The sequence below is a fragment of the Colletotrichum destructivum genome, chromosome 1 (assembly GCF_034447905.1).
Source record: "Colletotrichum destructivum chromosome 1, complete sequence".
Lineage (NCBI taxonomy): Eukaryota > Fungi > Ascomycota > Sordariomycetes > Glomerellales > Glomerellaceae > Colletotrichum > Colletotrichum destructivum.
The window spans coordinates 4,327,885-4,344,398 of NC_085896.1; the positions used below are offsets into that span (position 1 = coordinate 4,327,885).

General features: G+C 51.9%; 5 protein-coding genes across 5 annotated transcripts; 3 read left to right on the top strand and 2 right to left on the bottom strand.

Annotated features, from left to right (window-relative positions):
- Positions 1 to 591: 591 nt before the first annotated feature.
- On the bottom strand, positions 592 to 1,684 carry CDEST_01290 (Putative Tautomerase/MIF superfamily, tautomerase, cis-CaaD). Its single transcript, XM_062917449.1, has 2 exons — positions 948 to 1,684; positions 592 to 893 (listed from the first exon to the last, which is right to left on the bottom strand). Exons 1-2 carry the CDS (start codon positions 1,194 to 1,196, stop codon positions 861 to 863), a joined length of 282 nt encoding a protein of 93 aa, XP_062773500.1. The 5' UTR covers positions 1,197 to 1,684; the 3' UTR covers positions 592 to 860.
- Positions 1,685 to 5,666: 3,982 nt separating this feature from the next.
- On the top strand, positions 5,667 to 5,891 carry CDEST_01291 (uncharacterized protein; the record flags this gene model as incomplete). The annotated part of the gene is made up of 1 exon (XM_062917450.1): positions 5,667 to 5,891. One exon carries the CDS (start codon positions 5,667 to 5,669, stop codon positions 5,889 to 5,891), a length of 225 nt encoding a protein of 74 aa, XP_062773501.1.
- A 312-nt stretch (positions 5,892 to 6,203) lies between these two features.
- Positions 6,204 to 7,090, top strand: CDEST_01292 (uncharacterized protein; the record flags this gene model as incomplete). Its single annotated transcript, XM_062917451.1, has 2 exons — positions 6,204 to 6,361; positions 6,451 to 7,090. The coding sequence occupies 2 exons, from the start codon at positions 6,204 to 6,206 to the stop codon at positions 7,088 to 7,090; spliced, it is 798 nt and encodes a 265-aa protein (XP_062773502.1).
- Positions 7,091 to 8,734: 1,644 nt separating this feature from the next.
- On the top strand, positions 8,735 to 12,362 carry CDEST_01293 (Putative sterile alpha motif domain, High mobility group box domain-containing protein). Its single transcript, XM_062917452.1, has 7 exons — positions 8,735 to 9,512; positions 9,575 to 9,608; positions 9,665 to 9,841; positions 9,904 to 9,958; positions 10,017 to 10,250; positions 10,303 to 11,025; positions 11,080 to 12,362. Exons 1-7 carry the CDS (start codon positions 9,397 to 9,399, stop codon positions 11,277 to 11,279), a joined length of 1,539 nt encoding a protein of 512 aa, XP_062773503.1. The 5' UTR covers positions 8,735 to 9,396; the 3' UTR covers positions 11,280 to 12,362.
- A 3,708-nt stretch (positions 12,363 to 16,070) lies between these two features.
- On the bottom strand, positions 16,071 to 16,474 carry CDEST_01294 (uncharacterized protein). Its single transcript, XM_062917453.1, has one exon. It carries the CDS (start codon positions 16,343 to 16,345, stop codon positions 16,100 to 16,102), a length of 246 nt encoding a protein of 81 aa, XP_062773504.1. The 5' UTR covers positions 16,346 to 16,474; the 3' UTR covers positions 16,071 to 16,099.
- Positions 16,475 to 16,514: the final 40 nt, after the last annotated feature.

The following is a 16,514-nucleotide window of genomic DNA, read 5'->3' on the forward strand; positions in this document are numbered from 1 at the left end:
ATTGGATGCACTCACCCTCATGTCACGTCCTCGCCTGGCTGTTCAAGAAGGACTTCATGACTCTTGTTGCAACTGGGGAAAATCTTAGACATCAAGGAAATCGGTCTACTATGGAAGTGAACGTTGTTTGCTCGACTTTTTGATCGATGGGTAAGGACGAATACCGTTTTCTCGAGGCTTAGGTTGTGGTTGGATTTTGGCCAATCGCGGGACTCCCGTTAATGCTATCCACGTCCACTATTGATTGGCTTGCAGCTCAGTGAGATAAAATGTGGAGGGCTGGCGGCGCTAAGCCATAGGACCTACGGGATCTCTGGAGCGGTACTCCAAGGGACTAATAACTGACCCAAAAAAGGCTGTGAGGCCTTCCTCCGCGTGACAGACTTCTTTCGGAAGATCTGCCCACGCTACTAGGGGACGGGCTCCGGCACGGGACCTAGACAGCCAACCTAACCCCCAAAGGGACTAAATAGGATGCAATGGATCTGGGGAACCAGCGGGAACCAGGGACAGATAGAACGTATAGTAGCCATCAGGCATAATTTGGAGGACGAAAGGAAGGGCGATGTATGAAGTACGTAGTCCTAGCCCACGGCTCTCCACGCCACATACCCCTCGGGAGTTCTGCGGCAGGGGTTCCACCCTTGCCGCCATGGCGTTAAATACAACAACAAAAACAACAACAACAACAACAAGCCGAATGTAGCCATATTCCGCCAGCGCATGATATACAAAAGCGTGAGTTATGCGGACATCCGTCTCGCGATATGCCACCACGTCAGTGATCCTGGAACGATTTTGAATTTTGCTCTCTAAGACCAGAAGATGAAGCTCCCGTGATGTACGCTGTATTTCTTCATTTAATGCCGCGGCATCTTCCAACAGGACTCGTCCTAATTAAGTTAGTTCTCGTCAAGTTTTGACGATACAGGTTGCAGAATACGTACAAGGTAGCCCTGCTGGAGCAAGATCTCCTGCTCGTCCTCATCGGTGAAGGTGTTGTCCTTGATCCATTTGCTATTCATGTCGGTATCAAAATCCGGAGGCTGCATTTCCTGAAGCCTCCAGTTGAAACGTGGGGTCTCGTAGATGTTGGACTCCCACCTGATGCCTTTGGGCCTCAGCACCGGACGTACTTTGGCCGCGAAGACCCGAACTTGGCAGACGTGGTTAGCCCAGCGTTGGCCGACAAACATCACGCCACGCCCCAGACCAGCCCATCATGCGACATTGGCATCGTCATCGGTTCAGCGGGGAAAGTCAGGGGGATGGCATAAAACAGCTGCTTTCCCGCCCGGATACAGAGCGTCACTGAGACCTAGCATACCAACATAGCATCCAAAAGAACCTGTCACCAGCTATGGCGCACCCGTCCCACCCCAAACGCCATAGCTCCGGCTCGGTGGGCGCTTATTGTGCTGCCGTCAAAGGGGCCCAATGTCTGAGATTCCTCTTGTCCTGTAACTTAGCCACAGCAGCATTCACTCAGAGCGACGCGTCTAGGGGCTTTTTATAACACGACTTCTAACTGAGACACGCATGGATGCACAAGGGTTAGCTTACTAGGTGGAACAGACTGTAGTTGGTTATCATCCGTGCTTTCATCTACATTGCCTGTGCCGACAAGCAGCTTAGCTGCTCCACACCCCTGCTGAGCGGCCCATAACGGTGGCCTCGAGATTACATTGGTAGAAGCGCGTAACAACGCGTTTTATGTATGTAGAATAACCATTGATATTCATCAGTTCCAAACGGAGACAGAGAATGGCCCGGGTCGCGCCTGCAAGAAACTGATGCTACATTGGATATCTGGAGTTGCTGCCTGTTGGATCATTAGCCGTGAGTCGCACCTGGATTGACTGTAAAATCATCATTTGAATGACGTCATCCAATGGCAGGTCATTGCCGAGGCGGTAGCCGTGTAGAAGCAGACGTGGCCCGCAGTGAAACATCGGGTCCACGCGCTGTTCCAAGCCTCGGTGGAGGCGGGAGAACTCCCTAGGCAGTGGAGACATGCAAAGATCATCCCGCTGACGAAACCGAACAAGAACGACTACACTGTTGCGAAGGCCTGGCGACCGATCTCGCTGTTACCGACGCTGGGAAAATGCTTGAGTCGGTGATGGCCGAGAGGATATCACATGCGGTTGAGACATATGGACTCCTGCCTACGAGCCACTTCGGGGCCCGGAAGCAGCGATCGGCAGAGCAGGCTCTGGTTCTGCTTCAAGATTACATCTACAGAGCATGGAGGATGAGAAAAGTCCTCAGCCTGGTCAGTTTCGACGTCAAAGGCGCATACAACGGAGTGTATCAAGAAAGACTACTTCAGAGACTCAAGGCGAGAGGAATCCTGGAAAAGCTATTGAAGTGGGTCGATGCTTTCTGTTCGCAACGGACTGCAAGCATTCAGGTCAACGGCCAGGACTCTGAGGTTCGCTCTCTGCCTCAAGCTAGGCTACCTCAGGGCTCGCCGCTGTCATCTGTTCTGTTTCTTTTCTTCAACCCCGACTTAGTCCAGCACCAAATCAACGAAAATGGAGGTGCACTAGCATTCGTCGACGACTATACGGCATGGGTCATCGGACCATCACGAGAGGCGAAACGACAAGGAATCCAGGCCATCATTGACCGAGCCCTTGACTGGGAACGACGAAGCAGGGCGACCTTTGAAGCAGACAAGACAGCCATCTTCACACGGAACTGGCGACAGCCGGAGGACTGGTCCCCTTTCAGTGTCAAGGGGGACATCGTCCGGCCCAAAGACCAGGTAAAGATTTTAGGCGTGGTCATGGACACCAAGCTCCGCTTCAAGCAACACGTCGCAGGAGCGGCGTCGAACGGCCTCGAAGCTGTGCTGGGACTCAGGCGACTCAAGGGCCTGTCACCATCGACGGCGAGACAACTTTTCGCGGCGGCGGCGGCACCCACGATGGACTACGCATCGACTGTCTGGGAACACACGTGTGATGCAGCCCAGATGAAGGTCATCAAAAGGGTGCAGAGGATCGGAGCCCAAGCAATCGTAGGCACCTTCAACTCGGTGGCTACAGCGGTTACCGAAGCAGAAGCCAGCATACAGTCAGCCCAGTAACGATTCGAAAGGAAAGCGATCAAGTTCTGGGTGCGTCTCCAGACTCTGACTACGAGTCACCCGCTGCGACGCATCAGACCTCAGAGCTTCAAGAGGCACATCTCGCCTTTCCAGAAGATGGCCGCAGCATACCGTGACCTTCCGGTGGACAGGCTAGAGACCATCGAGGCGTTCCCACAGGCACCGTGGGAAAGCCGAATACATGCGATAGTGGAAGAAGACGGCGACAAGGCGAGCAATGCAATCCAGACCGGGTGGGCCGTGAGAGCTGCGACAGGTAGCTTGGCAAGAAACGATATCGTGGGCTACGGAATAGCAGTACTGCTCCCCCTGTCTCACAGAGGAGGCGGCCCTACGACGACAGTATCAACCAAATTCGGCTCCAGGGAGCAACAAAACCCATATACGGCAGAGCTCACAGCGATAGCAAAGACGCTGGAGACCCTTTCGAAGAGGATCCGTCATCGTGCTATCTATGTGTTGTCCACCAGCAAAGCGACCGTCTTAGCAGCAGGAAGGCCCCGGCAACAGTCGGGCCAGCACGAGATCCGTCGCATATACAATGCAGCCAAAGCGCTCGAAAGTAAAGGCAGTTAGGTTACACTTTTCTGGCTTCCGGCAGAAGTAGAGTCCGACCTCAAGTTGGCGGCCAAAACAGCGGCGAAAGAGAGTACGCAACTGGGGAAGACGCCAAGGAAGAAGCCAGCGAGGGCCTATTCAACCACCCTAAGACACGCGTTAGAGAGAATACAGAAGTACTGCAGGTTACCCGAAGGTGTAGGAAAATTCTCGAAAAGGGTCGATGCTGCCCTGCCGGGAATGCATACACGGCAACTATACGACACATTTTCATGGAAGGAGGCCAGCATGCTGGCCCAGTTACGGACGGGGATGGCAAGGCTCAACTGGTGCCTGCACCAGATCGGGGCGGCCGCCTCGGATCAATGCACATGCGGACATGCAGCAGAGACGGTCGAGCATTTTCTCTTCCGTTGCACCCAATGGACAGGACAACGCGCACTGATGCTCCAACGAACGGACACGCACAGAGGCAGCCTATCATTTTACCCAGGCGGGAAGGCTGCATCTGACCCCAACGACTGGTCGCCATGTATGGATGCTGTAAGAGAAACAGTGAAGTTTGCCATGGCAACAGGACGACTCGATATGCAGATCAACTAAAGACTGGACGAGAGCGACGCATCATCACATATCCAACACCAACCACCAACTAACCCCACACGCACCCTCGTGCCACCGACAGCAGGGCCCGCTTCAGCCGGCAAAGATAGGAACCTGAACACTTGGAGGAATTGGCTCCAAGATGGCCTGCTACTAACCCCACGAGAAACCGCAAATACTGGAGTAATCAAAGAGGACACAGACGGAAATGGATCTTGCATACGGGCTTATCTGAGACCAGGGTAGACACTTAACAAGGGGAGCATGTAAAATAGATACAAAAGCCCTTTATGGCCTAGCCAGGGCGTAATAAACTCTCTCTCTCTGTGTGTGTGTGTGTGTGTGTATGTGTAGTATGAGATAGCTTTGCCATTATCACCAATCTTCTCAAACAAAGAGCCAAGGTTCTGAAGTGCGTTCAAGGCGGGAATCTATGTCCTTATGGCGTCTGGTCCTAATGCCTTCTCCTTGCCTTGAAGAGCCCGCTTGTACATCGCTTCGGCCTCCTTGAGTCGGCCCTGGTCCTTGTAGAGGTTGCCTAGATTGCCGACCGTGGAGAGTGTTGACGTGTGGTCTGGTCCCCATACAGCAACTAACTAGCAATGCTGCCATGAAAACTTCCCAAACAATTGTTCCTTCGTCCTTGAACTGGAATTTGACGTCTGCATCTCGTTGGAGAAGATATGCTACCATCTCTAATTTGGGAGGCAGTGTAAAGTCGCATCGAGGAGGAGTGGCCACCAGAGGAGGCCGTCTGGTCGGGTAGCACCTATATCAGCCGCTTTGGTGAGCCTCGTGATCAATTTCTTGGCCCAAGACCGTTTACTCTCTCTAAATCTTCCAACAGTCTGCGACTCTGTTCGTAGCACCAAGCAGCCCGGCGTGGCATTGACCTTGACGTACTCGGATACACCTTTGTGTACTGCCAGTGACAAGAATGAGAATCCGTAGTAATGCTCCAGCCACGGACTGAGGTTGTCAACGCCCGAGACCGTTTGGTAGAACTCTTCAAGACGATCATTTCTGAACTTCTATTCTGTAGTTTTCTGTAGATCATCAAGCAACGTAATCATGCTGGACAGGTTCTCTTTCTCGACCAGTGCAGCTTCTTCCAAACAACAAGCAGCATACTTAGCCATGCGAGACCGGGGGTTAGATGTTGTTTTCACTAGGGCAAGATTCGCAGAGCAGAGACGAATGTGGCAATCGAAAGTTTCCGCAGCTGCCCTTAGCTTGGCGCCCACGGCCGGGCTCTCGACAAAATCTTTGACACTCCGGTGGAGGTACTGTACTATTTGCCAAGTCCCAGAGTCATCTGACGAATCGATCGAGGCGATCTCTAGCAGGCCTTTGCACCGACTATTGATTCTGCGTCGTATAGTAGACGGCAATGGGAATGGCAACTCCTAACACCGTGGCCGCCATGCTGTACCTGAGCATGTGCGCGACCCGCCATGCGAAGAGTGCTACGGCCGCTACCGAGCATCTGGATCACGCTATCGATCTTGCCACGAGCATAGAGCTGTTTGGCATTGCCGACGAGGGCATGTCCGAGAGATGGCCAGACGGAGCGACCGACTTTCTCTGGGAGAAATCACTGACACAAACGGCCTGAGGAAGTTTTGTCTACATCACGTGCGTTTTGCTGTTGGCTGGAGGCGTTGCAAAGAGCCGTCGACGCCAGGAATGACCTCGCAACCCCCGCCCCCCAGAGGTTTTTCTTTTCGCACAGCTAACATCTTGACCACATAAAAGAACACAATGTGCGCAGAACAAGATGTGCAAAACAGCCTATCCGCCAAGACAACCTATTCCTGGAGACGCAGAAGACTTCGATGACGCCAAATCTCCAGATGGGCTGCGCTTCCCAGCTTATATGGGAACCACATTCCCGTACCTTTGCAAACTGGCACTGATCGCACACGACATGATCTGGCTGAACTACAGCAACATCATGCGGGTGGAGGGGTACAGCATGATCGAGCACATGGAGGTTCTTTACAGACGGTATCTCGAATGGGCTGACAGGTTGCCGCTGGAACTGGTGCGGAGTGGAGAGAGCGTTCACCATGTTCTGATTCTGCAGTAAGTGAAACATGCCTGGGTGTACGACAAGTTCGAAAAGTTCGAACTACCAGAGAACCTAGAGGCTAACCCGGGTCCAAACTACGCAGCATTTACTTCCATGCGTTTGTGCTGGATCTCTTCCGTCCCCTGGTCCATCACGGCGACGCCATGCGAGCCCGGCTCGAGTCTTTTACCTCCCCGCAAGCGACTCCCGAGGCCATCTGCCTCGCTTCAGCAACCCAACTAGGCCGGATCGTGACCACGTACCTCCAGGGGTGCAGCTCCGCGTACCACAGCTTCCCTTGGAGCACGGCGCTTCTCTACTTTGCGAACGCCGTCATGCGAGAACTGGGGCGCGCCGCCGACACTTCCGAGAAGCTGGCCGACTTGCGCACATGCATCTTCGGCTATCAGAGGCTACAGCGCTCGTTCCGGCTGTCGTATGGGATCATTCGCAGTCTGCTGTCGATGGCGCTGCGGGAAGGGGTCGTGGGGTCATCGGAGGCGAGAGCCATCATCAACGACACGGATGAGAGGGCGAAGCATCATCGGGGACATGGCGAGGTCCAGGCGCCGTTTATCGTCGATCTCGACCTAGGAACGTTGGATCCGGTGGCGACGCACGTCGACAGGCTGGCGGCCGAGTTCGAGGAGCTCGCGATCTTCAACGAGTTTACAGTGGTCTTTTTGGGGCGGGAGGCGACGAACACCTCGACCCATGTTGTGGGTTCTGATACGGAAGGCTGATATGCTGGCAACCCAGAGAGGGGAGAGATAGGAACAGGAGAATACCGAAGTCAAACATTACAGTCCGCGGACTTGGGAGGGTTGACAGGCTGTTGCGCAGGGCGCGTCCACAAGAGAGGAAATACGAAGAAAACGCCGCTGTAGCAGAAACAAATTCATTTGGTCAAGATAGATTCGGGGAATGGCCGCAAACTTGAGATGAAGTTTGGTCTATCGGGATGCCTTCCAGCCGGGCGTGCGGGAATCTTCTGGTGTGTGGACTCCTAGAGACGGAGAGGGTGATACCGAGTACCATGGCGACCGAATAGAACCCAGGCTGGCGCTCAGTAGAAATAAACTCTCAAATGTCCGTGACCTCATGTCTGGTGTTGTTGGCGGTTTCTTGACAAATGAGCAGTCGTGGGGCCATTGATAACACTCAACAGACCTTGATCAGACATTGGTCCCAAAATGTGTATGCTGTGATTATAGTCAGGCTTCGACGCCAAGTAACTCCGAACAAGGATTGAAAGTTTTAGTGGTAGGTCACGTTGACTGGGACAGGACGGGCGCACTGGGCTTGACTGGATATCTGTGGATTCTTCTCAACCAATACCGACTGCTATGACAGGTCTCACCCGAAGTCCTTCTCCTTCATGCTGTGAAACCCGAGAGTTTGAAAGACGTTGACCGGAGGGAACATCAGGCCAGAGTCGCTGGGACGAGAGAGCGAGAGCGAGAGAGAGAGAGAGAGAGTAGGCTGGGGGAGAAGGAAGGGCTATCTCTGCCAAGAGTAGTCGGTCATTGGTGGCTTAGTGTTCAGGGGCGCCGTATTGACTGGGGGGTCACCTCCGGCCTCAGCTCGGCATGTGATTAATTAACGGCATGTGAGTCTTAAGTGGGCACAAGCTTCCCTGGCTGAATGTGTGTACTGTCAGACGAAAGGACAATTGCGCCTACAGGTACATGTAAGTGCCTGGCACCCTCTCAGCCAATAAACTCCGCAATTGAGGTTGACACTAGTACCCAATGGGACAGACGGCACAGTGTTAGGCCGACTACCCCGCCCCGGACAAAATCGTAATTTCCATGTGCTGGCCATTCCCCCCTACTTCTACAAATGAGTCCTGATGGAACGAGGCTTTCATGTGTTTGCCATTGTAGATCAGCCGATAGACAGCGAATCCGCTGCTTGTTTCGGCGCAGAGTCGCATGTATAATCAATCGCTCTGCAGAATCCGGTCCCTTTCCAAATCCCATGCCATGTTGCACGGAAGCTGCACGCAGTCTCTTCATAGGCCCACTTGCAGTTTGCTCGAGATACGAATCGCCTCCGAGACGGAAAGCAATGCAGGGATGACCTCTTTGCCGTCCGGTGGTCCTACGCTGCAGTCGGTGGAGCATGCGGCGGCAAGGCTAGTAGGCAACACCTTTCGATCGCGACACAATTTTTCGATTTCAGGTGTCTTGGAATTCATCCCCCTTGGAGCCACCGCTCCGTTCCCCCGCACGGCAAGAAGGGAGTGCAAGGTTGGGCTGTCTAGGAAGCACACTAGACTGCAGATCTGACATCGAGATTCGGGTCCATTCCAAGCAAAGCAGATTAGAAATCGCTCTGTTCCAAACCCCAGACCTTTCTCGCCTAAACAAACAACACTTCCTGCTTTCCCATCTCCAAACGCCCTACTTTCTCCCGCCAATTTTTCTGCTTCGCCCTATCGTTAATGCGCCTATAGAAAGCCGAGCTGACTTTCTCTGCCTAGTCTATATCGATGCCCCACACCTCATAGCTCGGTTCTCTTTCATGGTGTCATCAAGATCCGTCTGTTATTGCAGCCATCAGTTTGGCATTTTAACGCTACGCCCGTCTTATGCCCATCGGCTCTGGCGAGCAATCCTTATCAGCTTTCTCACCAAACCCAATCCTTCGCCCATGATTCGAAGTTATTTCTTTTTGACTGCCACCTGTAGTTTTGAAGTTTTTGAGACTAATTTAGCTGGCATTGCTCACCACTTTTTGGCTTCTAGCAGCGTCTCAGCAGCCGTTGCTCATCCATATCGAGTCAGATGTTTGGAAGGGGTTCGTTGTACATTGTTTGACTGCTGATCACCAAGAAGTGACTCGCCTTCAAGGAGAAGAAACCGATACGCAGCATTTGACCAAGCGAACAACTGGAACCTATTGATGGGAACATTCTAAGGCGAAAGTCGTCATCTCTGTTCCACGTCAAAGTCATCACTTGGACAGCTTCAACATTGATTCTCGATTCGTTACTGCGACGCCAGGGAACCGAACATATTTTGGTGCACAACTTTAGGCCTTGATCATGGCGCAACTTGAAAGCATATTCGCAGAGTTGGGTATCATGCAGTATGTTGGTATCTTCCTCGAACATGGATTCGACACATGGGAAACCATAATGGACATTGCAGAATCCGACTTGTACGTACATCGTTCGATTGTTGTGTTTTACTTACTCTCGAGACTGACGAGGATTGCTTTAGGTACACTCTTGGAGTCAAGCTAGGTCACCGCCGTGTGAGTATAGAATGCGTACCCCAAGTAGCAATGGCGAAGCCTGACAAGCTAGTCAGAAACTGCAAAGGCGTATCGCCAGCTCTCGAGGCCTCGCCCCTGGTGCGTCGTTAGTGGCGTCATCGAGAGTGACTGCCGAGGGGCCAAGGATTGAGGCTCAACGACCAGTCTCAGCGCGTTCTGAGGTCAAGATTGGACCTGCTGTTACCAAACGCAAGTATCGTCGACACCCAAAGGTCTGTGTCGAACATGTCCTGATTTTTCATATTCAAAGAGCAATATGCTGAACATCTGAAAGTCTGACGATAACGCACCTGAGCGGCCGCCTTCGGCTTACGTCCTGTTCTCATCCAGTAAGATTTTGAAATCAACTATCATTGATATATAACAAGTGTGACTGATGAAACATAGAGGTTCGTGATGAAACGAAGAATCGAAACTTGACTTTTACCGAGATTGCCAAGCTTGTGGGTGAAAACTGGCAAAACTTGTCACCTGTCGAGAAGGAGCCATATGAAACTAAAGGCAGTCGGGCGAGGGAGAAGTACAACCATGATTTGACGGAATACAAGAAAACTGCGAAGTACAGGCAATACAATGAGTACCTGCGAAAATTCAAAGCAAAGCAAGCCAGCGCAGACCAAGGTGCGTCTAAGATAATTAGCCGGCGGTGTAAGCAGGTCTAACACTATCTCAGCGAAAGAGTCTTCCAAGCGTCAGAAGCTTGAATCAGGCAACTGTTTGCAAAACAAGAGTGCAGGCGCGACATCACATAGTCTCAGAAGCACAGGCAGCAGTACCAAAAGTCAGCCAGGATGTGAGTCGTCTCTCAACTGGAAACAGCAAACATGTTCCGTGGTGTCTGTGTCGAAATTGCAGTACACAACGGCCGTGGCGACAGCGATTCTGCATCATAACCCTACGAACGCCTCTACGCATTTGCCCACTAGGGCTCAGTTCGATCAGGAGACATTGCACTTGATGAGCCCTTTGGACTCTCACAACCTGGAACATCGGCCTGCTTGGACGGGGAGCCAAGCCACCCCAGAAGTTTTCCGAATGCACTTTCCTCCAGTATCGGGTATTTCCAGTAATAGTAATGGATGGGGGTCCATGGGCATTCCTAGGTCTCCAGAGACGAAGAGGGTCGGTGTTATTACACCACCTCAGCATCCCGATGCTTCGACCTCATCGCCGTTGAAGCATGAGTACCCATACACCGGAAGCGCTGCGTCTTCCGACTCCGGCACGTCAAATCCTCGAACACCAAGTACTTCGTCTCTCCCTATCCAAGCTTGGGTGTTCAACGAGATGCCGTCGGCTTCTGCGTTCAAGCTGCAGACATCGTCCTTTCCGAAGTCCCCAACGCTCCAGGGTCAGTTCGCGGCTACACTAGAGGATTCTCGCGAAATCATGAATGGTATCTTCAAACCCCCTTACGCATATATTCCATGTAGGCTAATGAGGTTTCCAGGTCGCTGCTCGCCATCACCTGCCTTGTTCCGCTTTGAGTCAAGCTCCTCCACTAGATCGGTTGGTTCGCTTGCATCATCACACTCGTCCTTGCACGTCTCTTCTCAGACGTCGGTCGGGACTCAAGACAGAAGCGATCCGAAGCTTAACGGACTGAGTGCCCTGGTGCGAGCCAGCGAGATAGTGAAACAAACGACTTAAGTAGTTGATTCAGCTGGTAGACCATTTTGAGCCGCGATGAACTGCCAAGTTCACCAAGGCACAAAAAACCTACCACTGCATTTGGCACGACCCTGTCTTCTTCAACACCACCATTTGTTCCTGCTGCGACACGTCAACAATCCAAGGGATTCCTATTAACCATTACTTGTTTCACTTCCATGCTACACAGTTCGTCAAGCTTGAGCTCTCGGGGCGACACCCTCAATTCACCGCCGACAGCTTGGAAAGTATAAGCACTGGAAAGCTGCTTCAAATGCCCATGGCTTAGTCAACACCAATGAAGTTGCCTGGATTCGTGGCTCAATAGAGAGCAAGTTGGGATTTGCTGCAAGGCATCTCAATGAAGAACCTTCGCGTCTCGGATCCTCCAGCAAGGAGCCGATACGCGTCCGCTCTCCAAAGAGTGGATGGAAGACTGTTTACGCAGCAATTGTAATCCGAAAGTCTTTGGAGCACGGTCGACGGTCACTGAGCGTCAAACACTTTACCGCCAACACGTAAATGTAATTGAATGCTGCGTTATCTTCGCGGAACAGGACTTAGTGCCGAATTGGAATGTAAGGCTTATGGCTATGAAGTCCAAAGCTAAGTTGCGCCGTTGTGCGCGGGGAAATGTTGCAGAGATTAAAGTCCCATGTATGAATCAGGGCCTTGAGATCGGTGCACGATAATTGTCCCAGTAACGCTTCCGTGCAGCCATGGCAATTTTGTTGCCGGTGAAGCGATGTTGGAAGTAGTTGAAGACAGCGAACTCATCGCGACTGAGAACGCACGACTCCGGTTGCTCCGCAATCTTGGCCCAGATCTGGCTGATAGCGCCTTCCAAGATGCCACTAACAGCCGGAGTTGATGCGCCGTCGGGGCTCTCTCTGGCGACCTGAAGGGCTTGCGCAACCTTAGCGGCGGCCTTCAACGAACTTGCTATTGTCGTCGACGTATTACCGACATGGAGGCTATGACCCCTACTGCTGGCAAGGGTAAGTCAACATACCCACTTTCGGACACCCCCCACATGCGGACACCCAAAAATGAAGCCATCTCCAACATCACCACTATTTTCACTTAATTACTGCCCTCTTCTAGATGCCACTACAATACAGTCTTCAGCTTCACTAGGTAAATCTGACTCGCTGGATTCACCTGCAGTATCCTCTTTTTCACCAGCCTCAACCTGCGCCTTCTGCACGTCTGAGATAGTGGCAAACTTGGTGTTAGGATCCAGCTGGACTGCCTTCCTCTTTCTGACTGCAGTATTGGTCACTTGGGCCTGCAGAAGCTCCAGCTTGTGCTGGGCAGTAGCCAGCTCATAGGCCTGCTCGCTGAAGCCTTTTTTCACCTTCATAAAAAGGAGGCGTTGAGTACTGGCGTCATTGTCCAGCTCTGTGAATAGCTTCAGTTGGCCAGCCAGATCCTTCATCTTCCTTGGCGTCGACCACACCACTGCAGACGACGCAGATGCCCATCCTTCAGCTTCCCTGCCTTCCTTGCCTCCAGACTGCCCTTTGCTGACCTGATCTGACGATGCTGATGGCTTTGGTGTTGTTGGGAGCAGAAGGGAGCTCATCAGAGGCTTTGCCATAGAGACAGGCCATAACCCTGTCCATTTCCAGCCACTTCTGATGTTCTTAATCGTCATACCTGCAAGGGCAGCCTTATAATAACAGCCTAAGAAGTTCCTCTTGCCTACAATAGTAGAGTCATTCCATTGACTAAGGTATCCAAGCTCCTTCCTATAGGCTGCCTTTAGAGGGCTAAAGACTGCTTGATCAAGTGGCTGGAGGACATGGGAGGTGTGTGGCGGTAAGAATAGTAGATGGATGTTGTTTATATAGCATAACCACATAAAGTCTGTCGTTGTGTGGCTCCCATGCCCATCCAGGATCAATAGTCTAGCCTCCTTCTTGTCATCCTTGCCCTGAGGGACAGTCTGAGGGATGAAGACCTTTTGCAGCCATTCAACTGCAGTAGCATCTGTTGTCCAGCCATTTTCTGTTGCTGTAAATAGCCATCCTTTATAAGGGCCAAGATCTAGAGGAAACCACTGCTGCTGGACTGTCTTGCCCTTATATATAATAAGGAGGTGAAGCCTCTGGCCCAGGGCAGAGATGCATTCAATGATGGATACCCATGCCCTTGATCCAGGCTGTTTCTTGCGAACAGACTTCGTCTCAGACATGCCCAGCACCAGCCCATTAGATCCCTGGCCCTCAAGGATACCAGTCTCATCCATGTTATATCTATTGGCTGGTTTAATGCCTTGGACCTCTGGTATGGCGAGGAGTTTGAACCATTCCCTGATGACCTCAGTAGATGCCCCATTAATACGTCTGGAGTCAATAGGGCGACTTCTCTGGACCTTGATAGATGGGTTTCTCTTGAGGAAGGCTTGGATCCATCCTTTGCCTATAGGCTCTGTGTCCCCCATAGCATGAAGGATCCTTTCTGCGAATACCTTCACCTGCTGATGAGTTGGAGCAAGGCCAAGGGCATGCTGGATTCGCACCCATTCAGCCAGTTTAGCCTCCTGGTCAGGGGAAAGCCTCTGGAGATCTGCAAAGGCAATAACCCTTGGCTGGGCACCAGTCATGCGTCGATATATTGTTGTTCGAGGGATCCCATATTCGCGAGATGCACTCTTGATAGCCTGGCCACGACTGATAGCCTCAAGAGCCTGTTGAAGCTGATCTTCGGTGTATTGGGTCATAATACCTAAAAGAAGGTATGCTGAAAAAATGAGCCCATTTGGATAAGGTAGGATAATGTTGTGATGGGTTGAAGTTGGAGGAGGGTGGTGGTGATGAGGGGGAAATGAGGCATTTTTGGGTGTCCGCATGTGGGGGGTGTCCGAAAGTGGGTATGTTGACTTACTGGAGAAGGGCACTTCACTGACTAGGCGGCTTGACGGATATAGAAGTTTTGAGTACAGATTAAGGGATTGGTGCTTGTGATTTTTCTGGAGGGTGATGGACGTAACGTAGGAGACAAAGTGACAGGAAGATTCGTGTTGACCCTCTTTGAGACCGCTTACACAAAGACGCGACAGTGGGAGATGAGAGATAATATATTAGGTGATGGATAGATCCAACCTCGGTGTAGCGAACGGGATTGGGTAGCCGACAATGAGAAGGTAACTAGCGGTTGCAAGGGATTCGAGGTGGACGTTGATAATGGCGTTTAGGGCGTAAAGGTAGGTGGATATGGAAGACGGTGGGGCGAAGCTAGCGGAGGCAGAGTGAAGGGACGAGACATGGATACTTGGTTGTCGGTCGGAGAAGACCAATAACGGTATGGTATTGGAAGAGAAAATTGGGAAGCAAGGCCGCTTTCCTCAAGGACAGGTCTGGCATGTCATACTGGGGACTAAGGTCCTCCGCTGGATACATTCCGATTGGAGACTGATATGTATATGTGGGGGGGCGTTGTCTCCCGTTATGGCATGACCAACGGAGAGATGAGGAGAGATGATGGTTGGAGATGAATGAGGCCGACCATCTGGATCCGAGCCACGGCTCAACAAGGGGAAGAGATAGCGCGGGAAACGAAGAGGCTCATACAAGCATGTAGCGAACTGTGTCAAACGGGGTGACGGAATCGGCTGTATCGTCAAGGCACTGTTCCCAAATGAGACTGTACGGCTCCATTCCGGGCTTTCGTGTGAGCCGCAAGAGGCCACCAAGAGGACAGGGCCAGTGTATGCGCGTCCGCCTACAGAATGCCAGCCAGTTTCAGCTTTTCTACTCAGCTTACAGTAACTAGGCACACACACAATTTATTACGCCTAGCGGCAAACCCTAAAGGGCCCCAAAGGGCCACTGAGGCTGAATGATTGCATGTGCACTGTGGAGCTTACGCCCTTATCTAATCGAAGCCCATAATGTCCCATTTCCAAATGTCAGCGAAAAGAGCTTATTTCCGACTCTCGGGTCTTATTCCGCACGGACGTCTGAGTCGCGTCCTTCATCAGCATTGTTGCCCTGCTCCGGTGAAGTTGTCATTATTGACCATCCCCAAATCAGAACGACAAAGGGGGATTCGCAACCGGGCTTGATTGTGTGTGTGAGTGGGTAAAGGGATTGCTGAGTCGGGACTCCGATGGGGTGACCGCAAAATGAAGAGGCAAGAGAGTGCCAAGTGACTGCGATTCGTTTCCCAGCTAACACTCCTCGCTGCAAAACGAGGGTTGGCTATGGCTGAACACCTCAGGGTCGTATTGGGGCCCCTGGGTTCCACAACCTCCTTCTCGAAGCTTCTTTGGACATTGTTGCCGAGGAATGCCCGGCACGCTTTCTCAATGGACAAATGCCAAGTGGCGCGTTCCTCTAGGATCATTTTGATCTGAGCGTGCGCCAAATCTGCAGCCTAATCACTCTCGTTACTAGTTAGAAGTTGGTTGGAAGCAAGCTGTCCGATTCTTGATTGGGGCTTGTATCACAAGTAACGGCCTCGCCATGACCCTCTCTCCTTGCGGTAACGCGGCGCTTGCATGGTGCGGTCTCTATTTCCTCTTCTTCGCCCTACGTCTATTACCTAGATCTGACCTTACAGGTCATTACAATCCATATATTACTTCTGATCCTGGGTTTCCATTCCCCGGAACAAGAAGGGCGACCAGTGGGCCGCTAGGTTGTCCCGGCACGGGTTGATCAGGGTTGAGGGTTTGGAAGGGATCGCGTTTGATCAATGTCAGGTCTTGTAACACATCTTTCCTCCAGGGTGTCCATGTTCTAAATCTAATATTATCTATGAGATCAAGTTGAGTAATACCGCCTAGCTTAATGGGCCGTTGAACTTGAAGTATACTAATTCACCGTATGGATTTCAAGCTCAAAGATTCCAAACCTAAGGACTGCAATGATCTGCATCATGGGCTCAGGCGCGCTTCTCCCTTGCACCATCGTGCTTCTTTCATACCCTTCATTCGTCTTCAGGTCATTCTCCGGGTCAATATCCATGGGGTCGTCGACCAGAATCTCATCATTCGTGGCCTCACGAATCTTTCCATTGTCCGAGGCGTCCCGCTGCCAGCCCATCTTGTCTTCCCACATCGTCGCCTCACACTCCTCCGATACTGGCACTGTTCGTTTGCTGAAAGCTATGATATGGGGTATGACATTAAACACAACTCGGCAGCTGGTGTTGGATTTACTGTGTCGCTAACCCCGACGACCGCTGTCCTGGTGGGTAACCAGAAAACTAAGTATGACTTGACGCGTC